General features: G+C 43.7%; 1 protein-coding gene across 2 annotated transcripts; it reads left to right on the top strand.

The window, feature by feature from the left end:
• Positions 1-3,655: 3,655 nt before the first annotated feature.
• On the top strand, positions 3,656-25,435 carry TRPV5 (transient receptor potential cation channel subfamily V member 5). Of its 2 annotated transcripts, none has more exons than XM_045577711.1 (15): positions 3,656-3,983; positions 6,202-6,299; positions 6,399-6,521; positions 6,929-7,066; positions 7,336-7,434; positions 7,584-7,759; positions 8,119-8,265; positions 10,101-10,139; positions 17,606-17,692; positions 17,791-17,867; positions 18,083-18,248; positions 18,442-18,508; positions 20,589-20,857; positions 24,017-24,123; positions 24,874-25,435. In XM_045577711.1, the coding sequence occupies exons 1-15, from the start codon at positions 3,856-3,858 to the stop codon at positions 25,160-25,162; spliced, it is 2,010 nt and encodes a 669-aa protein (XP_045433667.1). In that variant the 5' UTR covers positions 3,656-3,855; the 3' UTR covers positions 25,163-25,435. The 2 variants fall into 2 exon arrangements, with proteins under 2 accessions (XP_045433667.1, XP_036284993.2); XM_036429100.2 differs by having other exon boundaries at positions 3,657-3,983; positions 10,101-10,313.
• Positions 25,436-26,564: the final 1,129 nt, after the last annotated feature.

Here is a 26,564-nt window from a genome sequence, read left to right as displayed (position 1 = left end):
TCCCGGCTATTTGGAGGATGGAGCCTATTGGTTCCTAGCCAAAAAAAAAAAAAAAAAAAAAAGCTATCCCCAGCTTGTAACCATAAATGGGGAAGGCAGCTGTGATGGGGAGCGTCTTGCAGAAAAAGCAGGAGTGGAAAGAACTGGATTGTAATGAACACCCTCCTTCCCAGCTTCCCACGCCGAGAAGAATATATCCTTGGAGGAACCAAGAATCCTTTAAATTTTGTTTTCTTAATAAGAACTATTTAAGAAATACGAAAAACAAAGAGGGCAAACAGTTCCACCTGCCAGTGAACATCACTATTAATGTTGTCAAGTACAGTATTCAAATCCTTTCCCTCTGTGGCTGTAGGCATGTGGGTAGAAGTATATTTCCTATCCATTAAAATCCAAGTGTGCATTCCTTCTCATTGCATCAGAATAAAGCTACTTTGGTACCATCTGGCTCTCTTAAACAAACTAGTTCAGACATTGCTCTGACCTGCTCTTCCTGGGCACCTGGAATGCATTACAGAGTCACAATGGATGTCGAGGCATCATCTCAGGGTTGAAGCTGCTGACTGAGAGAGAGAGTCTGTGGGTGTCTTTGGCCCCAGAAAGCTGAGAAAGCATGCAGAAGAATGAGAGGAGAAAAGCAACAGAAGTGTAGTGATACGGTAGATGACAGAGGAGAAAGAGTAGTGGGGAAGAAAGCTGGAAAAGTGAAGAGAGAACTCCGTACAGATTAGAAAACAGTTTCCAAATCTCTAGTCTACCCCTGGGACAGGTGGGACTGTTATTGGAAAGGAGACCTTGCCTGGAGCAGATCTGCCTAGGGCAGGCTGGTAGTGTGTGGGCTCTTGACTTGGGTAGGGAAGATTTCATAACGAGTCCAGGTGATTTTTGAAAGTATGTTATTAAAGCTCAGGACAGTGAAACACGGGAAGGGCTTAGCATAGGAAAAATGACAGGAGAGGGCCTCGGTGGGAAAAATTAGCCTAGGTGGGGCTGCTTTCACTCACTGGGAAGTCAAAGAAAGGGGGCCTTGAAGACAGGGTCAGAGGGTTAACCTAGGAGGAGCTGCTACTGCCCATGGCTCTCCTGATTGCAAGCCTCATGGAGTCTGGTAGAGTTTGGTCAATGAACACCTGCGGGGAAAGAAGAGGGGGAAGGGAAGGAAAAGGTGTGGGTGTGCTTCTGGGAGGGAGAGCAAAACCTGGGACCTTCGTTTTGAGGAGTTTTAAAGGCTGGGAATTTAGGGAAGGTCTTAGTGGAGAATCTCAATAGAATATTCATCAGTTCTATGCTGATGTGCCAAAATGAGATTTATTCCCTTAAATTCATCTGTCCTTGGGTATGGTTGACACATGGCTCTAATTGGATTTCAGTTATCTATCTCCCTGAGTAGGGTGATTTAAGCTACTTAACCTCTGGTTGGAGAGAAGTGCAAACCATTTACTCTTTTTAAAAAATTTCTTTATTGATTAAGGTGTTACATATGTGTCCTTATTCCCCTATTAACTCTATCCCCCTTTCATGCCCCCCTTCCCCACTATTGTCTGTGTCCATTGATTAGGCTTATATGCATGCATACAAGTCCTTTGGTTGATCTCTCTCCCTTACCCCCACCATCCCCTACCTTCCCTGAGGTTTGACATTCTGATTGATGTTTCTTTGTCTCTGGATCTGTTTTTGTTCATCAGTTTATATTGTTCATAATATTCCACAATTTTTTAAAGATTTTTAAAATTGATTTTTAGAGAGAGAGGAAGGGATAGGGGAAAGAGAGCAAAACATTGATTGGATACCCTGATCAGAAATCACACCAGAAACCTTTTGTTGTGTGGGATGATGTCCAACCAACTGAGCCACAGTGGCCAGGACCAAACCATTTACTCTTAAGTATCCTTGGTTTAGGGAAGATAGGATTTACTAGATGGCTGCAAACTGTTATTCAATTATCTATCTCAGTTTCCCTATCCCATTTGCCAAGGAATTTTCTTAGTTTCTTATATCCTGCCTCAGAACAATCTAGTCCCCTTCAGGCTGCTGGTACCTACCCCTTCAACTGGAGAGCACAGGGCAGGCACAGAAGGGCAAGTGAGAGGGTGAAGAGCCTGCCCCCCTTTCTCCTTCCTGACCCAAGGACACTGCCCTTGGTGAGAGACCCTGTGCACCTGCTCTGTGCAGCTCTGACCGGGCCTGCCCTCTCCCACACCCTCCAAGATTAGCTTTATAGGCTGGGTGCCGCTTTCCTGCGCCTGCCTCTGCTTATCAGCTCATCTACAACCCCCACCTCAACCTTATCGCTGTCTCCATCTCCTTAGACTAATCCCAAGGCTTCAGAGGCTATTACCACCTCAACCAGCCTAACCCCCAGCACAGCAGAAAAATGTCCCACAAGGTGACTCCCTTCCCTTAGTCAGCCCGCACCTCCCCCTCCCTAGGGTAAGAGCATGCTTTCTCCTTGATGCCGGCATCTACTCTTCCTTGCCTTTTTGATTTTCCTTTCAACTCCTGTCCTTCTCTAAAGGTTGTTTTGTCCACCTTGCAACTGCTAGAAAAAAACACCTTCATTCTTAACAGCAAAAGAAGGAAGCATTCCCCTGCTCCTGGTGACCTCCAAGGGGGAGGGTCCCCGACTATCTCCACTCAAATCTCTCACATCTTTATAGGCAGAAGATTTCCCAAGAAGCAACAAGGTCTGGCATGTGATCTGGAGCTTAGATTTCAACTTTAAAGCCAGTTCTAGTTTTGCTACTTGCTGTGGGTACTCACACTCCCTGCTGGAGCTCCATCTTTGTCTTCTCACTTATGAAATAAAGAGAACCCTCCCTATTCCCGCCTACCTCTTAGGGCTATTGAATGTCTATAGTTCAGTTGTAGGAATGTTCTGCTTTGAAAAAATCAGAAGGAGAAATAGAAACTGTTATATTAGACAGTTTAGCTTACTCTTTCCTCCTGCTCTCTCATTCCTGGAGAGGGACCCAAAGGTGGGTGGGTCTACCTCTTTCACCTGCCCTCGCTTCCTGCTGTGAAAACACAGGGCCCTCTGAAGGTCTCCTCTGATGGGGTCTTCAAGTAGCTGGAAGAGAAGAGTGAGTTTCTCACAGAGGAGAGGTGGCCTAGACTCCCTTTTGTGAGTCAGGGCTGCAGGGTTGAGGACAGAGATGACCACTACTCAGAGAAGCAGCTCCAGGGGCTTCTAAGCTCATCTCTGGAAGGAAAATAAACATCATTGAGTTCTTAGAATCATGCTTTACAGCCACTTCCATGAGAAAGCAGAGGTGCTCCCCATTTTACAGATTAGCAGACTGAGGCACAGAAAGCTCACCTAGCTGATTTGCAAGGGCTGAGAGAGCCAGGATTCAAACCAAGCTGATGGCCCAGCTGGAGGACATGATTTCCTGATCACCTGCATCCCACTGACTGCTCACCTTGCTGTGGGAGCCAGCTTTCAGGTCTCTCCCTTACTTCCCATTCAGAGTGCTCTGCCCTGCCCCTCACCTGTCCAGGTCTCAGCCTCCACCCACTGCTAAAGTTCCCTCCCCTCTTCCCTCCTGACTGTGGGGCAGGCTCTCTGTCCCAGAGGTTCACTCTAGAAACAGCTCCTCCCCTTCTAAGTAAAGCTGCTCTCTTGTGACAGGGCAGCCAGTCACCCGTGCACAAGCGCGCGCGCACACACACATACACACACACACACACACACACACACACACACACACCACAACCACAGGCTGCACAAATAGCCCGGGAGTTACACTCACTCTCACTCCCAACGCTAAGCAAACCTGGCCACTTCCTCAGCTGCTGAGTCCTGGATCTGCCTCTTCACCGCGTCCCATCACCTGGCAGTGCTTGCAAAAAGAAGATATGGGGACTCCTCCACCCAAGGTGAAAGGGCCCTGCACCCACCTCCAGAAACTTCTGACCTCATGGATGTTCAGAGAGAAAGATTGGGATCAGCGTCTGGATGAGGCCCACATGCTGCAACAGAAGAGGTAAGCTGTCCAGTCACGCGGCATCCCACCTCTCGCTGATCCACAGACCTTCCTGCCCACTCCAGTCTATCCCCAGAGTTCAGCGCCAAGCACTTGGATGTGCCCTTTTTCCCAACCTACCGTTATGGTCACAAAACCCAGGTTGTCCCTTTAGTGGTGAGGGGTGGGGGATGGAGCTGAGCCCCACAGGGAGACCTTGATATGGATTCCATAGATTTAGAGGCAGAGATCTCATCTGCCTACCTGGTGGGAGAAGAGGGTGGGGACAAGAGGGATCAAAGAAAAGAAGCCAGTGTGTTAGGGGAGTTGCAGGTAGGTGCAGGTTGGTGAAGAACAGGTTGCTGGGGAAGGAATGAGACCCTGTGGGTTGAAGAAAGAGGGAGGAATCAGTGTTAGTAGAAATGGAAATGGATTGGTGGGAAAGAGGAGGAAAGCTTTGTTCACCTGGAGCTGCCAGCCAAGGAGGGAAACCCGGGTGACACTGGTGAGTCCTCAGTTCACTCAGCTGTCGCCAACTTTTTGGATCTCATGGAAAACCAGTGGCTCTCAGACCTGAGAGCCCACCAATTGGTGACCAGTTTATCTGTGCCGTGGTATGCTGGGGACTGGAAATACAGCCATTGATAAAGCCTGTGTCTGCTTCTGGGACACTCAGTGTAGGTGGGGCTGATACACCTGAGGGCAGGTAATTTCTTAGCTAGTTAGCCCCGAGGTCCAGATCCCAGAAGCACAGGCAGGGCAGGGACCCATCTGTGGGCAGGCCTCTGCATGGGAGTGTTTGGGGAACTTTTATCCCATGGGAGAGCATGGGAGCTCTGACAATGAGCTGAGCACACATATCGGCAGATCAGGGGTCCAGCCAGGGCTGGTTTCACAGGCAGGTGACCTCTACAGTTGCATAAGGCTCTGGATTTCAGAAAAGCCCCGCACTCCATTTAATGCACTGCTATCATCTGGAAATTCATAATTCTGTTTTAAACAAGGGGTCCTGCACTTTCTTTTTGCACCAGGCCTTGTAAATTGTATAGCAGGGCCTACGTGCAATTTGAACCCTCATTCCAGGAAAGGCTCTCTGCTTGCTCGGCAGCACCCACCCCAGGCCCTGCGATGGAACCTTTGGCCTCCCACCTCTGTCTCTGCTTTGGACTGGGATTAAGGCAGACCATCCCTCTGCAGGGGACAGTGGGCTAGAGGCTTGGGGTGACAGCCTGTGTGATGTGCCCTCAGCACAGAGCTGAATTCTGGAAATCTAGCCCTGGCCACCCTGAGCTGGGGCTGGGACTGAGGATCCAGGTGAGATGGGGCAGGGGTTGTGCCTCTCTCTCTGCTGATCCCTCCCGAAAGTGGTCCTTAAATTAGAGAAGATAGACCTAAACTCTGCCTTGAGAAAGAAAAAAAAAGAGCTGATTTGTTAAGTAAAACACTCTTTCCAATGGTTCATGGGGCCACTGGAAGAGGAATCTGAGGCTGGGAGACATCATGGTCACAAGTCAGTTTGTTTGCCTTTTGTCTCTCCCTCATGACCCTCAACCTGCCAGACCCTGTGGTCATCTTCACAGGCAGCTAATACTGACTCATCCAGCAGGGTGGGCTTCAGCTTTGTCTCTTGTTTGTCTCATCGAGGCAGGGGAAACAAAGGCTGGCCTCTCCACAGGGTGCCCCCACTCACTCCAAGCTGCTCTGTTTGAGAAGCTCCAGATTGTGCTCCCCCTTAGTTACAACAGGAGTATTCAAACTTTTCAATTTAAGGGCAACACCCAGAAGGAATAGATTCTCCATAACCCACCCCAAACTCCCCCTGCCTCCCACATGGATGTGAACCTAAACAGTCCAGAGGGGTAATCAGAATATCAGCAACTCACAAACACATGTGGCTCTCACACCTGGCCCGCCTCATCCTCTCTTGCCCAGTTCTGATCTCGCAAACTCCTCAGGCCAGAGTGTCAACCGGAAACCAAAGTTCCATCTCCCTGACCTGCTTCAGCTCCCCAAGCTCCTAAAACATTTACACAGCTTGATGGATTTATCTTGGCTTGATGGCCTCCTCTCCTGGCCACCAGGGCTACTCACTCCACGGCCCAGGCCTTCCTCCCCTGGTCACTACAAGCCTCTGCTGAGTCTCCCAATCAATGATTCCAGGCCTAGTGTGATATAACAGCTCTGCTCTCAGATACTGCAATTCTGTATCTGCATCACTCATGTTCATTTTTTCCCCCAGGATTCAAGAATCTCCACTACTTCAGGCTGCCAAGGCCAATGACCTGTGTGTCTTAAAGAAACTTCTGTTGGACAGAAGCTGCGACTTTCAGCAAAGAGGTAGACTCAGAGTTTAATGTGATAGAACTATCAGAGTTTCTGCAAAGCGGTCTGTTCCTGGAGGGGAGTGTTTGATGCAACTGTCTTACTGTTCTCCAGGAGCCCTGGGAGAGACAGCACTTCACATAGCGGCCCTCTATGACAACTTGGAGGCTGCTATGGTGCTGATGGAGGCTGCCCCGGAGCTGGTCAATGAGTCCACCCTGTGTGAGCCATTTGTAGGTGAGGAGCCTTTAGTTTTTTGAGGTGGAAACATGTAAGGGAGGACCTGTTCACATGGGCCTGAATTGGGAGGAATACACAGGTTCTGGTTTTGGCTTCCATGACTTCCTCAAACTATTTATTATTTCCCTTCAACTCTTTTCATGTTCCCTGAAGGGCAGGACTCTATTTATTTCACAGCAACACTAGAGTGATTGCAATTATGCCCTGTCTCCAAAAGCCAAGACGTGGGACAATGCAGTAAACAGCCTGAGGGATGCATTGTCCTCAGCCACAGCCCAGTTTGCAGAGCTAAGGGCATAAATCTATTCAAGGATGTGGCAGGGATCTCCAGCAAGCCAGGCAGATGGTGCACCTTTGGAAGAAATGGGGACAGACCCTTTGACTGAGGGCTCTCTCTGAACCAGGTCAAACTGCACTGCACGTGGCCATCATGAACCAGAATGTGAACTTGGTACGAGCCCTGCTCGCCCACGGGGCCAGCGTCTCTGCCAGAGCTACAGGCACAGCTTTTCACCTCAGCCCTCACAACCAAATCTACTTTGGTGAGAACCACAGCCAGGGCTGGGCAAGAGCCAGGGGAGGATGGGATGAGGAGAGCTCTGTGCCTGAGGGGGTTGGGTTGGACTGGGGTTAATTCTTATAGGGCTTAAGGCCAGAGCTCATTCCCTCAGGGCCTCTGCACCATCTCTGCCTCTGGTTCTGCTGACAAGTGTCCCAAGTCCAGAGCTGAGCTGTGTGGAGGAACAGGCAGTCACTGGGAAGGTGCCCATCCCAGCCTGCACTCATGCCATGGAGCCTTCTATCTCCCCAGGGGAGCACCCTTTGTCCTTTGCTGCCTGCGTGGGCAGTGAGGAGATCGTGCGTCTGCTGATTGAACATGGAGCTAACATCCGGGCCCAGGACTCTCTGGGTAAGCACTGGAGTGTGGAAAGGACCTAGGGAACAGGAAGGGAATGGGAGAGTAGGGTCTGGGACAATGGTCAGGCCCACTGTGGGGGGGGCATGGGAACCACTGGGGACTAGGGTCCAGTAGCCACATGACACTGGTGTCCTCCCTAGGAAACACAGTGTTGCACATCCTCATCTTCCAGCCCAACAAGACCTTTGCCTGCCAGATGTACAACCTGCTGCTGTCCTATGATGGGCGTGGGGGCCACCTGCAATCCCTGGACCTTGTGCCCAATCACCAGGGTCTTACCCCCTTCAAGCTGGCTGGAGTAGAGGGCAATACTGTGGTGAGGGACATCCTTCATCTCTACATGTTCTCATGATCCTTCTCGCCAAACTCTCCAGAAGGATGGTAGTCCCTTCCAACTCTGTCAATAAAAGCCTCAGCCTCAGGAATCCCTGAGGCTCATTCTTTAGAATATCTACTGGAAACCCAAAGGTCTGCTCCCTTTGCCTGTTCTTTTCTTTTAGGTCTTTGTAAGGAAAGATAATAATAAAAAAAAATAATGTTTATGTAATCAAAGGCTTGCTACCTTCCGACTGTCAGTCAGTCCTGAGGAATGGGTGCCAAGCTCTTCAGTGGTGGTGTTCTCCTGGACCAGCTTTTCACACACTGACACTCCAACTCACTGCTGTGTTCTCACAGATGTTCCAACATCTGATGCAGAAGCGGAAGCACATCCAGTGGACCTACGGCCCATTGACCTCCACTCTCTATGACCTCACAGAGATCGATTCCTGGGGAGAGAAAGTGTCCTTTCTGGAGCTCGTGGTCTCCTCTAAGAAGCGGGAGGTAAGGATGATATGGAGGATCAGGGACTGTCATGTGTTTGTGCAGAGCCTAACCATTTGCTAAGATCCTGAGTTCCAGACACTTCCTCACCTAGTAATATATGGAGATAAGACTCCTGGAACCTTTGGGAGAAAAGTCCAAGCAACACGCCTTTCCTGACTGCGTGTTCCCTCTGCTTAGCTCTAGTCCCTTTCCCTAACTTTTTTCATACTGACATTTCAGATAAGGAACTCTCCAAATGGAGGTTGCTTACTACCATTCATTCATTAATTTATTCATTCAGTATATTGAACATCTTCTGTGTCCCAGATGCTGTACAAGGAACTGAGAATACAGCAATACTAAACAAAACACAGTTCCTATCTGTCAACTCCCTCAATTACAGTCCCCTTCCTCAATAATTGCAGTAAAGTACAATGTATACCATTCCAGGAGTTTGTACTGTGCATAATGGCAGCAAAATTGAGGTTGGGTGGACCAGAGACAATGGTCCCAGAAGTGCCTGAGGTAGGTCTTTAAGAAGGAATCAGGGATTTTCAGAAAGATGAGGAAGAAAAAAGAGAGCTTTCTAGAGAGGCAAAAACATGGTCAGCTTAAGTTGAGTGATATGAGGGAAAGGCAAATATTTTAAAGACAGGTAGAGAGGAGAAAATATTTAAACTACTGGGAATTTCTAAGATAGTGGCCAGATATAGCTTCTGTTATTTGCCAGCTGTTAATTTCTTAGGAATCTTTCTAGAGCCATAAAATCAGATGACTAAGTGGTAATGAATAGAAGAAAAGGTGAGTGGCTAGTTTGTATGAACTTCCTCAGAGAATATTACTAGAAACAGGTGTACCTCATTAGAGCCTACTCCCTCTGATAGATTGTGCCACCACAAGTCCTTGGTCTCTGATTTCAGCTGACTCAATATTCTCCTATAGGTTTTATTCTTGTCTTTGTCAGCTAGTTTTCTATTCCTTCAAAGTTCTTTTCCAGCTTCTTTTATATCCCTCACTGCCTTCCCCCTTAGTTCCACCAGAAGACCCAGACTCCTACCTTCTTTTTCTTCCTGCTCTGTCCTGCCACATATATCTGGAAACTGCACTCTCTCTCTGTTCTCTAGGTTTAATGGAAAATATATTTGTTCTGTTGATGGTTAATCTCTCCAGATGTACTTTGAATTTTCCTTTTTAAAAAAAAATATTTGCATTTTTATACTTTCTGAGATGTCCATTACCATCTCACATTTGTATCATTAATCTTTCACTATCTAGTTACATCAGAGGTCATTGCCACATTCACTACCTGGGTCCTCTATCACTTTTTTTCAGACCATAAGACTTCTAGAACAAATCTTGACTACTTCCTTGCTTAAAATCCCAATTGCTTCCCATTATGTTAAAAAAAAAAAAGTTCCAACTCCCCACCTTAACATTCATGATGTAGGATAATCTGTCCATTATAGAATTCATTCATTTTAACTCCTGCCCATCACTGCCAGCAGGTTATCTCTTATCCCCAACCATATCTCATCTGCAAATGGCTTCTCATACCTTCCTGCCTTGGCAATTGCTACTACTTCATAGAATGATCTTATGAACTTTCCCTTCACTCAACTATGTGGTGCTGCTCATTCTTCAATGCCTCAATGATGTTATAGTGTCTTGTGTTCACTTCTATAACACTTTACCCATAGCCCTTGCATATAGAAGATGTTTACTAGTTGTCTGTAAAAAAAAAAAAAATGATGATGTCATTGCTGGTGATTGCCCTGCCCATAGGGGACCCAATGGGAAGCTCCATACTGCTCACTATGTTGGTCACCCCAAACTACATTCTCCTTCCATGGCAGGCTCGCCAGATTCTGGAACATACCCCCGTGAAGCAGCTGGTGAGCTTCAAGTGGAGGAAATATGGGAGGCCTTACTTCTGCATTCTGGGTGCCTTGTATGTGCTCTACATGAGCTGCTTCACCATGTGCTGCGTCTATCGCCCCCTCAAGTTTCGTAGCGACAATCACACAGATTCCCGAGATATCACCCTTCTGGAACAGAAGCTGCTACAGGTGACTCTTCGCCGAAGGAGATGAAAGGGGCGATGGTGCTGGAGACCAAAGTGATAATATATAGGGAAGACACCCTTCACTGTGCTCTAACAGCTTTAGGCTTCTAAGCACCCAGATAGAAGTTGGACATGAGATAAGGGTACTAGAGATGAGGCTTACTGAGTAAAAATACACTTGTCCAGTGAGTTGTGGCTTCTCTACTTGTAAAAGAATGCTTGGTGTTAGGAATACTGTGCATTGGTAAAATTCCTTTCAATGTAGTGAGAGGACCAGTCTTTTGTAATGTGAACCTGAAGGGAAACCCTGTTGTCCTAACGGAAGGGAAATCATGCTCCATGTTCATGTCTGGGCCCGTTTCTGCTCTGTGAGGTCACCATAGCCCTCTGGCTTCCATTCTCTTCTGTGCTCTGTCAATATGAGCACAATGGCAAGAATGTATCAGCTGTCTGACCACCTGTCAGATACGCTGCAGGAGGATACCTGTATCGGGTAGCAGGCCGAAGCAAATAATCTAGGAAGCAAATTTTCTCTGGTGGGTTTGTATCCTGTGGTGTCCTTCAGAGACCTGGGTGATGAGGACACTGAGTAGATGTGTGGCAGAAATGTAAGAGTCTGCTGTTCAAGGAAGCAAGGCCTACATTGGGCTGGTTGAATTTTCATAGTACAGCTTTTTTGTCCTGTGATCTGAAAAGAGCTGAAAGGGGCTGCAGGAATGTGGGCAGGAAGTGAGACAGAGGAAGAAGAATTTAGCCATGCAAGTAGGAGGCAGGTGACTGGAGATGTATGCTCTATGCAGAATAGACCAGCCATGAGTATAACTCAGCCCGGACTAGTGTCTGAATGAGAACATAAAATGCATAGGCTAAGGAGTAGAGTTAGACCTAAGACAGTGGTATGCACAGAGAAGGAACAGGGTCAAACCCTAAAGTAGATCAAGACACTCCATCTCTTCTGCTTCTATAATCAACTCTAAATACATAGACAATTGCTCATGTATCCAGAGCTTCTGTCTCATAAAAAAAGGAAGGCATGGGTGCTTAGGGGAGTTTGTGTCCCATGCATCTTGAAATGGGCATGAGGGTGAACCCCAGTATGGAGATCAAACTGGGGAACTAAGAACTTTTAGAAGATGGCTAAGTGAATGGGTGGGTGGCTAGAAGTAGAAAACAATATAAACGTGAAGGATTTGGGGGGTGGCTGGGCTTTTTCAACATCCCCAGCCCTATTTCTGCAGATGTACTAATTCCCAGCCTTCCTTCGTCTCAAGCTTGCTTAGGGATTTTCTGGATCTAGAATGGAGATAGCTGTCTGGCCCGACAGTTGGGTGCTGCCAGATGATTAATTAGCACCAAGTCTCCTCCCTGTGTGACTCTTTCTCTTTGGGGCAGGACTAATTGTGTACAAACATGTTCCTTTGACCCAGATAGTCTAAATTATATTGTAAAACCCCTCCCTTTGCCTCAGGACTAGGTGAAGCATAATTTTATCTGACTGTGTCTACTCATCCTTTATTTTTTTCTCTCCTATTCTTTTCTTTTTCTATTTTATCCTTTTTCTCTTTTCCTGGTAAGATGAGGGTCACTGGAGTGCAGGGGCAGTGAGTCACATATAGAAGTGCCTCCCACCCTCTACTATTTAAGTAATTATTGACTCAAACAGAAGACTCTTGACTTTCAAATATCTTTCCCTGTTTGGGGAAGGGAGAGGAAGAGAGTTAAGAATGCTATTGTAAGGGGTTTGGGTAGCAAAGTTCACCAATGAAAGGTTCCTATTCTTTGGCATTGCTCCTTGAGACGTGGTCCTGAGTTTACGGACTTTTTGTGTTCCTTGCATTCAGTAGTTAAGTCAATTTGGATCAGATCAGGGGCTCCCACACCTATTACCATAATCTGAAAGTTTCTGCTTTCATGATTCACCAGATTAGTTGCTAATAGAAATTTTTCTTTTTTTTCCTGGCTTTTTGTTACTTGAAAGTCTTGGGAAAATGAAAATGGACCAATACATGTGTTGACTTGATTAATGCAATTGTTGACAGATTTTGTTAGCCCATGGAGATTTTTGTTAGATAAATGAATACTTTAACATCCAATTAAATTAATCAATCTGGAGACACGAGATTTCAGTCTCAGTCACTGTAGGATTTCTTTGGTGAATCTCATGGGTTCTGGAGCAGTCTGAGAATTATTAACAGGGCTGAGAATTATCAATTTCCATCTTTGAGATTGACTTAGCTCTAGCTGTCCAGTCTTAAGTCAATCACTCCAATAATTAGATTCCTGACGTGCTGGTCAGCAAGAGGGCATTAGTCACTCACCATCAGATCTCCTCTTTGTCTCTTGAAGAAGATTTTCCATCATCAAATTTCCTTTTTGTCTCTTAAAATTCTGCATTTCTGACTCACTGCTAGGTGATGCTTTAATTTTTTAGACCCTATTTTGGATGATAAAACACTTTCATATCATTTGATCCTCATACATGTCCTAATAAATAAATAATATTATTATCACCATTTTTAAGACAGTGACTCTGAAGTCAATCAAGAAAGGTTAAATACTTTGACAAAAACACTTATCTAGTGAGGGCAGAGCTGGGTCTGGGGTTCTAATCTGCTTCACTCTGAACTTCCCCTTTAATATGTAGCCAAACCATTTCTCCCTCCAGACAATGTGCTGGATTTCAGTTTTTCTTCTTAGGGGATCCATTGCATGAGAAAAGTATGTCTCTAGGCTTTGCCCTGAGCCTGGGCCTGCACACTCACTCATCTTTATCTGGCCACATCTAATCTTTCCCTGGAAAAATGAGAGACACTGGAGTGCAAGAGCAGGGAGTTACTTACGGAAGTGCCTCCCACTTTTAGCTACCAAAACTACTGTCTATTTTTTAGATTTGATCACAGGAACTATTTTTCTATAGGATATAGTGTAGGTCTTACTTCTGTGGTAAGGACTCCTCTGAGAAAATGCAGAGACCAAGACATGAAATAAATCTTTGGAAAGCAGTCTTAGCTGGGAACTAGAAGATTTTCCTCATTTTTGGCCTAGTGGTCCTCAACTTAAAATATAGAAAAAACACCTACATTTTTAAAAAAAAAATGTTAGGTCTCTGATCCAAACTAATTGACTTAGTGACCCCAGTGTTTGCCTGGCTATGGATGTCATGACAAAAACTTCTCAGTTGTTTCTGATGGACAGCCTAATAAGAAACCCCTTTATATTTGAGAGGATCAGAGTAACTCTTCATTATGAGCCAGTAGGACTCTTTCTTTGAGCTTATTTCTTTGTAAGAGTTGGGTCTTGGGAAGGAAAAGTGGGTTTAGGACTTTTTCTGGAGCCCTCCCAGTTTCCTCCCAGGTGACTCATGCTTGCTCCCCACCCTTCCCCCTGGTGGTACATGTTTGTGCTATGCATATCCCTTCTGGGCATTCCCTTCAAGGCAATGAGCTCAGCCAGCTGGCAAGTGTGAGCAATCTCACTGGGCCAATTTCTCATTGAAGTCAGTCTCTGCAGGGGAGTGAGCTGCTGACAACACCTGAAATTTCAAGGCATGTGATGATGTAAAGACTTCTGGTCATTTCTGGAAGGTACTTGTTTTTAAAGAGGTGGGGTGGAATATTTTCTGTGTAATATTAGTCATGCCTACTTAAGTGACCTTGAGCTAGGAATCTGAAAATCTAAGAAAAGCCCAATTAGTTATTACCCTTTCCCCCATTCCCACATCCTGAGTCCCCCTTGACCATTCTTCTGTTTTTAAGGAAGCTCAGAGTTCTCTTTTCATCCTCATCCCTAGAAGCTACTTTGAATACCCTCTCTTCTGTCCTGAAATTCAGTTAACAGGCCTTGTCCTTTATCTTAATATTCCCATGACACCTGTCTCCAATTGTAAAACATGCCAACTCCTTTTGGGATCACAGTAATTAGTAGGATAAATAAGTACGTTAACTATAGAAACAAAATAGGACTAAATATAAAAATAACTGTATCATGCTCAGCTGCTATCTACCTGCTCACCCTCTCCTTTCCCTCCTTCTTTCTTTGCTTTCTTTTTTTTAAAAAAATATATATTTTATAGATTTTTTACAGAGAGGAAGAGAGAGGGATAGAGAGTTAAAAACATCAATGAGAGAGAAACATCAATCAGCTGCCTCTTGCACACCCTCTACTGGGGATGTTTCCGCTACCAAGGTACATGCTCTAGATCAGAATCGAACCTGGGACCTTTCAGTCTGCAGGCCGATGCTCTGTCCACTGAGCAAACTGGTTCTGGCTTTCTTTGCTTTCTTATTATGGGAACACCTACTATGTTGTGAGTGAAAAGTCAGTTAGATGTCCCTGCTCTCGGGGAACTCTTAAGTTTACTGGTGAGACCTAGAGTGCTCCGATGATTTTAGTGTGAGGGCTATGAACAGAGTGGCACCATGAACCTATAGAAGAGTCATCTACCCCAGAAGGATAGCTGTGACTTAACTCTTGAGGATTAAGTAAGGGTGAGCCAGGGAAACATGATGGAGGAAGGAGCCCGTGGTACCCTACTGCCTAGTTTAAGGAAAAGGACATTTGGCAACAAAGTGGTGAAGGAAACTACTTTTTAGGGTTATCAGATCCCAGGTGGAACAGATACAAACATTTGGGGTTTCTGGACACCTCTGTTATTCAGGGATTGCATACCTATAATGGAATCTACTAAACAAGCTAATGGTACTGGTGAGGGGAAATCCCAGAAGGAGGTGGTGGTGATAGAAATTGTCCCCAACATTTTCCATTAGTGGGGGTTTCACCTTTTCATTTCTGGGGAAGAGCTGGTGCCACTCTCCTCTAGGACTCACCTGACCAATTTGTGCACATTTACTTCTTTTCTTTTTAATTGAGCCAAGGAAAGGTTGGTGGCAGTTTCATAGACATACTCAACCAACATACAAAGTTTAAAGATAATTTTTTAAATATGAATTTTAATTGATTTTTAGAGAAAGAGAGGAAGGGAGAGGGAGAGGGAGAAACATCAACTGGCTGCCTCCTGCACACCTCCTACTAGAAATCTAGCCTGCGACCCTGGTATGTTCCCTGACTGGGAATTGAATGGTGACCTTTTGAGTGCATGAGACAACACTCAACCAACTTAGCCACACTAGCAAGAGTCAAGATACAAAGTTTTAAAAGGAATTCAAAAATTTTCTGTGGACATATATATGACATTGATACAGTTATTTTTATATTTAGTCCTATTTTGTTTCTATAGTTAACGTACTTATTTATCCTACTAATTACTGTGATCCCAAAAGGAGTTGGCATGTTTTACAATTGGAGACAGGTGTCATGGGAATATTAAGATAAAGGACAAGGCCTGTTAACTGAATTTCAGGACAGAAGAGAGGGTATTCAAAGTAGCTTCTAGGGATGAGGATGAAAAGAGAACTCTGAGCTTCCTTAAAAACAAAGGAAAATGAAATTTCCCATTATATGATAAAATAAAGTTAACTAGTTTCTCAAGACAGATAAATGTCAGAGAAGTTTATAGATCATCGGTTCTTTAAACAAAATGTAGCTAAAGTCTAGTCACAGGTTGTTAGATCACACTGTTCATCAGGCATAGATACCAACTCTTTTCCAGTCTTTCTTGGCCTCATATGATGTATTTGAAACATTTCTACCATCTGCTGGTCAGTCTGGTGCTACTCTTAAAGGTTAGCTTCTTGGCTTCTTCTGAGTTGATCTATACACTCTGAGCTATGGGGCACTTGGTGGGTACTTTCTTTATACCATAGATCACCTCCATATGACATTTCTTCCTATTTCAAAAGCTATGCCTCTCACTGGACCAGTGATTGCACCACTGAAGTAGCCTTCAGAGGGATGCTAAGAGGTTCCAGTTTATTAGCAGAGTAAAGTTACTTAGCTTTCCTTACGTCTCATGAGCAATCATATCCTCCCCAGCTGAAATCATCAACTTTCACACTGACTCCAGGGTCCCTCAACTCCTAACTTGGGTACACTATTCAGATATGTGACTGTGGATAACAGAGTTCTCCAAAGTGTAAAGGGTACCTAAATGTGTTGAATTATTTGTCTAAATTTATGTGTGGACTAAATATGTATGAACCATTTTCTAGAAGGAGGGTCTGTAGTCTTTTTTATATTCTCAGATGTGCTCATAACTTCAAAAAAGTTAAAGATCATTATTGTAGAATTCCATCACTATGTCTGTATAATGTTGCAAAGAGTCACTATGCCATAATATGCATCCAAAAAGGATGGTCTTCTTTTTCTCTTGAACATGGAACTATACCTTCTACACCTACTGCTCAGGACAAGACGGGGCCCTTCCTCAGAACTAAAGTCCATATAATGTCTTAGCACCTTGTCTGCTCTTTTCTACATTGACAAGTCCTTAGAAAACCACGATAAATATTTCTATAGTACTTTATGGTTTTTGAAGTACAACCAAGTACATCATCTAATTCCTTCTTCACTAAACCCTGGAGAGGCAAGCATCAGAGTTTCATTTTTCAGATGAGAAATCTCAAGCTCAGGAAGGTCTAGTGACTTATTTGAGGTTGTGCTAGAGTTAGTGGGTTCTGGCTTCACATGGGAAACTGAATTCTGTGGTATGTTTATAGTCCCTTCTACCTGCCAGGAACCACAATGGTATTGGAAAAGCTGGAATTTCTGCATAGCTGAAACCATTCCAAGCCACTAATACCTCTTCCTGTTACAATAACTTTCTAAACCTGATGCTCTGAAATGTAATCGCAGCCTCTTGGTACATATATCATAAATTACCACTCATAACATAAAAGTTGACATGCCTAGGGTATTACTTAAGTTATCAGTATAAGCAACATATAGATATACAGACTAATGGCCTGGTCACAGAGTTAGCCACAATGACAAAACCATCCAGGGCCTGGTGGTGTAGAAAGGTGATCTTTTCTTCATTTTGGATAGACTTTAGTTACTTTAGACCAGGGGTGTGGAACCTTTTTTTTTTTTTTTTTTTTTTTTTTTTTTTTTTTTTTTTTTTGCCAAGGACCATTTGAATATTTATAACATCAATTGCAGGGCATACAAAATTATCAACTTAAAAATTAGCGTGGTATAAAAAAAATTAGTCTGCTATATTTCGTCAAACATTTCATTAACTCACCCATAATACTTGGAAAGTCCAGACCAAATGATTTTGTGGGCCTTATATAACCTGTGGGCCTGATATTCCCCACCATTGCTTTAGACCACTTTCCCAAAAGAATTTGAGTCTCCATTCATCAGAAATCATTTCTCATCCTGAATTTCCCTTCATAGGAGGCCTATGTAACTGAACAGGATAAAATCCGGCTGGTGGGGGAGCTGGTGACCATCGTCGGGGCTCTGATCATGCTGATCTTAGAGGTGAGGTACACATGGGGTCCAGGCCAAGGCCATCTACCCGAGGCTCCAGACTGAACTGCAAACTTCATGGTATTTTTGTTTTACTGGCCTCTTTCCAGATCCCAGACATCTTCAGGGTTGGTGCCTCTCGCTATTTTGGACAGACTGTTCTTGGTGGGCCATTCCATGTCATCATGTGAGTGTCCCTTCCTTCCAGCCCCATGCCTCCCCTCACCAGAATTGCTGTAGGTCTCTCTGGGACCTAGACCTCAGCTGACTTTTCCTATATGTCTGTTTCATATATAAAGACTAAGTCTAAATGTGTAGGTACCACCCAAGTTATGACTATGCTGGAGAGCACCTAGAATATCCAGCCTTCCCCTTACTTCCTGCTCTCTGCTCTCCCCCCAGCATCACTTCTGCCTCCCTAGTGCTGGTGACCATGGTGATGAGGCTCTCCAACACCAGAGGGGAAGTGGTGCCCATGTCCCTTGGTCTGGTACTGGGCTGGTGCAGCGTTATATACTTTGCCCGAGGATTCCAGATGCTGGGTCCCTTCAGCATCATGATTCAGAAGGTCGGTGTTTTCCCCTAAGTCTCCTCTGGCTTCATCCATGGGACCTTCCCAGACAGAGGGAGAGGGAGGGATCCAAAAGAAAAATACTACTCAGAGTGGATCTGGTGGAACTCCAGGGACCTCCTGATCAATTAGCAATAACTGATGGGAAAAGGATTACTCCACCTCCTCTCCCCTTCTCTGTTTCCTGTAGATGATTTTTGGAGACTTACTGCGTTTCTGCTGGCTTATGGCTGTGGTTATTCTGGGATTTGCCTCAGGTAAGAGTACTACCCCCTCCCCCAGGAGATCCTTGGATCCAATTCTTAAGTATATTCTCTCTCACTCTTGCTCTCAGTTCTTGTTTGCACTCCTATTTACTCCCCCATCCCAGAGGAAAGTGAGTCAAAACACACACTGACACCCATAGAACCAGATTCGCTCAAGTTGGACTAGAAGGTAAACCCATGTGCTCTGAGTTTCTGAGCCAATAACATTCATGTTGACTACCCTCCCTGCAAGATCCTTAAAGAATATGTAGAAAAAGGGCTTTGTAGTGAGAGGGACATTAAACATGAAAGACTGGCCACATGTGGCTTTCAGAAAATGGTGTATGCACACAGTGCAGTATGTAAGCTTTCTATTATTATATGTATACTATAGAAGAAGAAACATAAAGCATTAAATAACATATAATGTGCTTTTTAAAAAAATTGTATTGCGTTTCTTTACAGAGTGAAAGAGAGAGGGATAGAAAGTTAGAAACATCAATGAGAGAGAAACATTGATCAGCTGCCTCTTGCACAACCTCTACTGGGGATGTGCCCATAACCAAGGTACATGCCCTTGACCGGAATTGAACCTGAGACCCTTCAGTCCGCAGGTCGATGCCCTATTCACTGAGCCAAACCGGTTAGGGCCATAATGTTTTGGTTTTTTGTTTTGTTTTGTTTTGTTTTTTTTAATGTGTGGTCAAAGTTGAAAAAAGAGAAAGAATTCTCAAAAGGAGGTACAAAAAAAATGTTTTGAGAGATCAAAGAATGAGAGAGGAAAACAGACAGAGAGTTGTGAAGAATGATTGTGTAGAGAGAGGCAAGTAGGGGCTCACCGAAGGCCCTAGGGGCAGTGGGAGAATGCCAGGGAGGAGAGAAAGGATCATAGCATGAAATTGGCAGACAGGGGTAGAGACAGGGAAAGCAAATGAGTAGAAGAAAGTTTTTAGGCAGAAAGAGAAAGGAAGAGCCAAAGGCAGCAACTCTAATCCAGTCTTCAATGTCTTCAACTGAACATCCATAAGACAATAGGATGTACTATTGGATAGATGATATTTGAGGAACCCCTCAACTCCCAAAGACCAGGGCTTAGTACAAAGGGCACTATTCCTGTCTTAGGAATTCCCTATTGAATAAGGATCCCATAAAATAGTAGACCAAAAAAACTGCACCAGCAGTTGAACTATAAAAGGGTAAAACTAATATATATATATATATATATATATATATATATATATATATAACTAATATATATATACAATATAACATATATATATATATATATATATATATATATATATATATATATATCCCAGTGCATGAAATTTGTGCATGGAGGGAGGGGTTCCCTCAGCCCAGCCTGCACCCTCTCTAATCTGGGACCCCTCGGGGGATGTCTAACTGTCAGTTTAGATCCAATCCCAGGGATCGGGCCTAAACTGGCAGTCAGACATCCCTCTCACAATCCAGGACTGCTGGCTCCTAACTGCTCACCTGCCTGCCTGCCCGATTGCCCCTAAATGCCCCTACCCTCCTGCCAGCCTGATCACCCCTAACTCCCCCCATCATGTTCTGATCACCCCTAGCTGCCCCCTTGTGCCAGTCTGGTTCCCCTTAACTGATCCCCCTACCTGCCTGGTCACCCCGACTGCCCCCCCCCCCCAAGCTGACCTGGTTGCCCCTCACTGTCCTCTCTGCTGGCCTGATCACCCATGAAGCCTGCTGTTCAGTCTTTTGGTCATTCCTCACTAATGCCCCCTGCCAGCCTGGTTGTCCCACACAGCCTTCTGTTCGGTCATTACTGTGATGGCGTACTGGCCAATTTGCACACTATTCTTTTATTAGTATAGATAGGCTAAATATCAACATTATCCAGAGTGATGAACTTGGCATAAAACATCTCAGAATTAGCCAGGTCCATAGGTAAAATGTAATTTACATGTATACATTCACACATCTATATTTATGGGTGTGTAAGTTGGTATGCGTGCCTATCAGTGTATAGAGATATATGTTGGAGGTAGAATGAATGCTTATTGAGATAATTCTCTTTTTTTCCATCTCCATGCCTTTTTCTTGGACGGAGCAGCATTCTTTATCATTTTCCAGACAGAGGACCCAAGCAAGCTAGGGGAATTCTACGACTACCCCACATCACTGTTCACGACCTTTGAGCTTTTCCTCACCCTCATTGATGGCCCTGCCAACTATGACGTGGATTTGCCTTTCATGTACCACATCGCCTATGCAGCCTTTGCCATTATCGCCACACTGCTTATGCTCAACCTGTTCATAGCCATGATGGGTGACACTCACTGGCGAGTGGCTCAAGAACGGGATGAACTCTGGAGGGCTCAGGTAAGTTTTTCTAGTGTTTTTCTTACTAAGGAGCAGGGGATAGAGGGAAAAATCAGAGTACTATGTTATAGTGGATGACTCTTAGGAGAGTCACAGGAAACCCAGAGATACATTTGGATAGATCGAGGGGACAAAGGAGGGTAAAATGGTAGCAATGGGTAGGATCAACACCCAAGATCTGAGGATATTGATCACAAGGGAAAAGTAGATCTAGCCATCATCTTTAAATCCACGAAGAACTAGAAACAGTCTTGTTCTTACATATCCTAGTTTTTAATTTGGACCTTATCTTCTATAACTCCCTGCTTTTCTATGATCTGTTTTTAAAATATATTTTTATTCATTTCAGAGAGGAAGGGAGAGAGAGAGAGAAACAGAAACATTGATGAGAGAGAGACATGATCAGCTGCCTTAGCAAGTCCCCACTGGGGATTGTGCCCAGACTGGGAATCAAACCATGAATTCATGGTTCATAAATCAATGCTCAACCACTGAGCCACACTGGCAGGGCCGTTCTGTTTTTTTTTTATAACATGATAGACTAATAAAATTTTAGAGTTGGAAATGCCTTTAGTGGTTCTCTAGTTGAGTTTCTATCCATTGTATAATCATTCATTACTCAGAGTCATTCAATATCTATTAAAATGCTGATTGGGATCTTATTACCATGTGGATTTGGGCAGTGATTGGGAGGAGGCAAACTTACTTCACATTTTAAGTGTTTTTTGTTATTATAAAAGGCCATGTTAATTGAGCTGAAACATATTTTTCTATAATTCCATTCTTCGGCCCAAGTCTTCTTGTATAATGTGGAACACACCCTTACCTATGAGGACTATTCAAATATTTGAATAGAGCTATTAGTTAATCTCTCAGACTTTTCATTCATTTCACAATAATTATTTAGATAATAACTAAGTTGAGTTGGGAAGTATCCAGGAGCTGGGGGATACAAGCACAAACACACCAATGCAAGCTGTATCCTCCTGGAGGTTGGGAAGACAGACATCAAACAAATGACTTCGCAGGAAGCTGTACAAATTGTAATAAAAGTGTTACAGAGAAGCAGAAGATGTTGAGAACAGGGTGCAACAGGGAAATCTGATAGGAAAGTTAGGAAAGGCTTCTGATGGAGAACATTCAAGAGGAGCCCTAAACATGGGTAAGAATTAGCCAGTTAAGAAGAACAAGGAAGAAGGATGGAGATTAGGATTTGTATCTCTCAGGACTCTTGGCTACAGGACAGAAAATCAAACTTAAATAGACTTAAGAAAAGCAGTGGGAGGAGTTTGTGTTGGTCTTATTAAGTGGAAAGTTTAAAGAGTTAAACTAACTTTAGGCATGTCTGATTAGAGTCCAGATCGTTTCAGGCACTATACCAGCTCTTCTGTTCTGTTCACTTTTGTCCAGCTTTTCTAAGGGAAGCTCTAAACTCCCAAAGGAATGAGAAGGTGTACTTCATAGCACAATGCCAAGGGACCCAATCATGCTGTATCCTGATGCTGTGAAATGTGCCTTTAAAAGAGCATCTTCCCTCCAGCAATCCCAGCCTCAGTTTTATCTCATTGCAATACGTCTGAGTTACAGGACTGGATAGTGGCAATGATGGTAGTGGAAGAGAAGTCTAGGGAGAAAAGACTAATTAACCAGAACTGTATGCAGACAAGTCTACTCCAATTGATAGAGAAGGAGAGATTATCAAAAGTTACCAGAAATGGTGAACAACATAGACTGGTGAACAAGAACAGACCCAGAGATAAGGAGCCATGGGGCAGACTGTTGGACCTCAAAGTGAGGGTGGGGATAAAAGGGAGAGATCAACCAAAGGACATATGTGCACACATATGAGCCTAACCAGTGGTCAAGGACAATAGGGGGTTGGGGGCATGAGTGGGGAAGGTGGAGGATTGGAATGGGTGGTTGAGGACAAATATGTGATACCTTAATCAATAAAGAAATTAATTTTTTAAAATTATCAGAGAAGGTGGCGGGGGGCAGGGAGGTGGAGGTAAAAGATAGCACAAGGAAAACAAAAAGTGTCCTTTTCAAGATAAAGAAAAACTATCTAGCAAAAGGGAATGGAATGATTGAAAGTCCTGAGGTTAAAAGGAACTTGGTACAACTAGGAAACTGAGAGAAGGTTGAGAGAAATGTAGAGTACTAGAAAGACACAGAGTGCAAGAATGGAAAGTGGAGAACTGGGCTTTTAAAGGATTGGCAGTCATTTCAATTAATGAAGCTTCCTGGCCCCAATCCATCCTGACTGCATGCTCCTGTTCATGCCCCGATAGATCATGGACCTTTCAAAACTGGGATGGTCCAGAGGAATGCAGTATGAAGAGTGGGCATGTCCTTCCTTGCTTTGGACACAATACCATGAATAGCATCTAAAATTGAGCTTATGATCAACTAGAACCTTACATCTCTGTTACCCAACTTACTTAGCTAAGCTCCTTTACTGTTTTCCTGTACTTACACATGAAGAACCTTATATTTGGTTTCCTTAAATTTTATGTTATTGGTTCCTGCCCAGCCTTCCTGTCTGGTGAGATCATTTTTATATGCTTTCGTCGCCTTGCAAATTACATGCCTCTCCTTATTTTTGTGTCATGGGCATATTTGATAAGTTTTTCTTCTGTTTCATTTAAGTAATTAATGAGGGCAGGGCAAAGTACAGAACATGGTGACATGCCACTAGAATTTTCCCTGTCAAGTGTGCTGTCATTAATCTACTCTTCTCCTTGTTAGGATATTTAATTTGATACAAGTTCCCTGAGCACTAGCAGCCTTACTTCATCCTCAAGATCATAGAGAGTCTATTTATATAATTTTACTTAAATCAAGATCATTGGCATATGGCTATCCTATGAAAGAGCAAATGATATTACTTTGTAGTGATTCACTTTTGATGAATCTAAATATTAATGTAGGGGTCACTGTTTTATTCAAAACACTCATAATATATTCTCTGTCCTTTTCTGATGAATTAGGAGTAAAGCAGATAACATGGTGCCTGGCACTGGTGAGAGAATGGATTGACTGTCATCTCCACTGATATCTGCTGTCTCTATTCCACAGTTGCCCTTGGGTTCTCTGTCTGTGTTCTCTGAACCACATAGCTCCTTCTGAGTTCTTCCTTTACCTCTCTCCCCTGTCCAGATTGTGGCCACCACCGTGATGCTGGAGAGAAAAATGCCTCGCTTTCTGTGGCCTCGCTCTGGGATCTGTGGGTACAAGTACGGGCTAGGGGACCGCTGGTTCCTGCGGTGAGTGACAATTATCAGAGAAGGTGGCGGGGGGCAGGGAGGTGGATGAACTAAAAATGTGTGTGATGCCATGGGAACAAGGGTGACCACTTCTACATTTATCACCCTCTTCTCCATTCTCAAGATCCCCAATTGGACCTTAGGGAGGTCTATATAGTGACCTTGCATTAGCCAGTTTGAGGGAGGAGGTTAGAGCCCAGGAGGGTAGAAGAAATGATGATAGCTGATGCCAGGCTGGCTATATGTCCATCAGGGCAGTAACATGTGAAAAAATATATCTATACATATATGCTTGGATGTGGACATGGGCTACTCAACTTGTTATAATCTTATTTCCAGATAACCCCCATTCTATTCTTACCTTGAAGCTAACCTCCTTCATACTCTAGTCTTAGCTCCTAACCTGGCTCTTCTCTCCTCTTATTTATGTTCTGAATTTTACCTTATTTTTATGATATAATTTTTTATTAATTGGCTTTTTTTTCTCTTTCCTATTCCCCTATAGTCCCCCACCATCATACCCACACTCAAATCCTGAGTTCAAGAGCTCTTTGGTCTCTATCCCAGTTAGTCCTTCATTCTATTATACTTTCCTTCACTTGACCCTGAGTGCTCTTATGTCACCTCTGCTCCTTACCTTCCTATTTCCTCTTGATCCACTTTCTTACATGTGTCCCATTCACCTCTCTTCGTCCCTACAGCCCATCTCTCCCCACCTCAACTGAGTGCTTTCCCTTTTCCCCTCCTCAGAATCGAGAGCCTCCATGATCAAAATCCTTTGCGAGTGCTTCGCTATGTGGAAGCTTTCAAGTCTTCAGACAGGGAGGATGAACATCTTTCTGAAAAACAACCCTCTATGGTTGAAAATGTGACTCGAGCCAGAGGCTCTCTGACCCTCCCAACACCCTCCCTGTCTAGGACCACATCCCGCAGCAGCAGTCACCGGGGTTGGGAAATCCTTCGTCGCAACACTCTGGGACACTTGAATCTTGGACTGGAACTTGGTGAGGGGGATGGAGAGGAAAATATGTATCTATGATTAGAATTCCTGTTGCTGTTGACGTAACTCCAGCTGGCCTGGGGTGGGAGGCAGGGAGAGAGGCACTTTCCTATACAAGTATCTACAATAACTTCCATGCTGTTACTAATGGGAGGGGATGGACAGAATAATATTTGAAGGCCATATCTCAAACTTCATCTAAGCATTTCTGGAGATGGGAAATAGGTCAATAGGTATGTGTTGTCTGATATATATCTTCTGAAAGCCCTACATCTTGGGAAAAGGGGATATCTTTTTTTTTTCTTTTTTTTTTTTTTTTTTTTTTTTTTTTTTTAGCAAAGTTGGGCTTGGCCATCGAAGACAAAGACATGAGATAGGGATGTTAGACTAACAATATCTGGATCATCTCTCTTCTCCATAAAGGTACTGGAAAGTAGTAAGGTGTGTAGCCTGCCTGGATTCATATGGCTCTGAGGTTGTGGTTCTTCCCTTTTTCTTATAGCCCTGAATGGCTCTCTCCCCACTTAGCAACCAAACCCCAACTAGAAGACTATAATAAAAGAGGTTTTTTATGCTTGCTTTATTTTTTTTTAATTTATTGTGGTAATATACACATAAAATGATCACTTTAATCCTTTTTAGGTATACAATTGGCATGGCATTAATTATAGTCACATTGTTGTTCAACTACCACCAGTATTTATCTACAGAACTTTCTCATCATCTCAAGGTGAAACTCTGATACCCATTGAACATTAACTCCTCATTATCTGCTCTCTAGAGCCCCTAATAATCAATGCTCTACTTTCTTTTATAAATTTGATTACTCTAAGCACCTCATAAAAGTGAAATCATACAATATTAGTTTTATTATATCTAGTGTATTTCACTTAGCATAATGCTTTCAAGGCTCATCCATGTATCATGTATAAGAATTTCATTCTATTTAAAGACTAAATAATTTAATTATATGCATATATGTTTATCCATTCACCCATGGTTGGACATTTAGGTTGTTTCCACCTTTTGGCTATTAAGAGTAATACTGTTACAAATATTAGTGTACAATTGTCTAAGACCCTGGTTTTAATTCCTTTGGGTACATACCTAATTGCTGGAATTGCTGGCTCTTACTGTTATCTTTGCCTAATGTTTTGAGAAATTGCCATATTCTTTTCCTCAGTGGTTATGCTATTTTACATTTCATCAAGCAATATACAGTGTTCTAATTTCTTCACTTCCTCATCAATGCTTGTTATTTTCTGTGTTGTTATTGTTGTTGTTGTTGTTGTTGTTGTTCAGAGTAGGCATCCTAATAGATGTGAACTGGTAGCTTATTGTAATTTTGGTTTGTATTTCTTTAATGCCTAATGACATTTAACACCTTTTTGTGTTCTTAATGACTATCTGTAAATCTTTTTTTTTTTTTTTAGAAATGTGT

Source organism: Pipistrellus kuhlii, unplaced genomic scaffold (genome assembly GCF_014108245.1).
Source record: "Pipistrellus kuhlii isolate mPipKuh1 unplaced genomic scaffold, mPipKuh1.p scaffold_m20_p_10, whole genome shotgun sequence".
In the NCBI taxonomy this organism is placed as follows: Eukaryota; Metazoa; Chordata; class Mammalia; order Chiroptera; family Vespertilionidae; genus Pipistrellus; species Pipistrellus kuhlii.
Note: the sequence above shows the minus strand (reverse complement) of the source record. Positions and strands in the feature narration are given on the sequence as shown.

Bases quoted from the DNA above. Each gene is read 5' to 3' on its own strand.
- TRPV5 (XM_036429100.2), top strand. From the start codon at position 3,856: ATGGGGACTCCTCCACCCAAGGTGAAAGGGCCCTGCACCCACCTCCAG. The intron at 6,300-6,398 runs GTAGACTCAGAG...ACTGTTCTCCAG, and splicing joins CTGCGACTTTCAGCAAAGAG to GAGCCCTGGGAGAGACAGCA. The intron at 20,858-24,016 runs GTAAGTTTTTCT...TCCCCTGTCCAG, and splicing joins ATGAACTCTGGAGGGCTCAG to ATTGTGGCCACCACCGTGAT.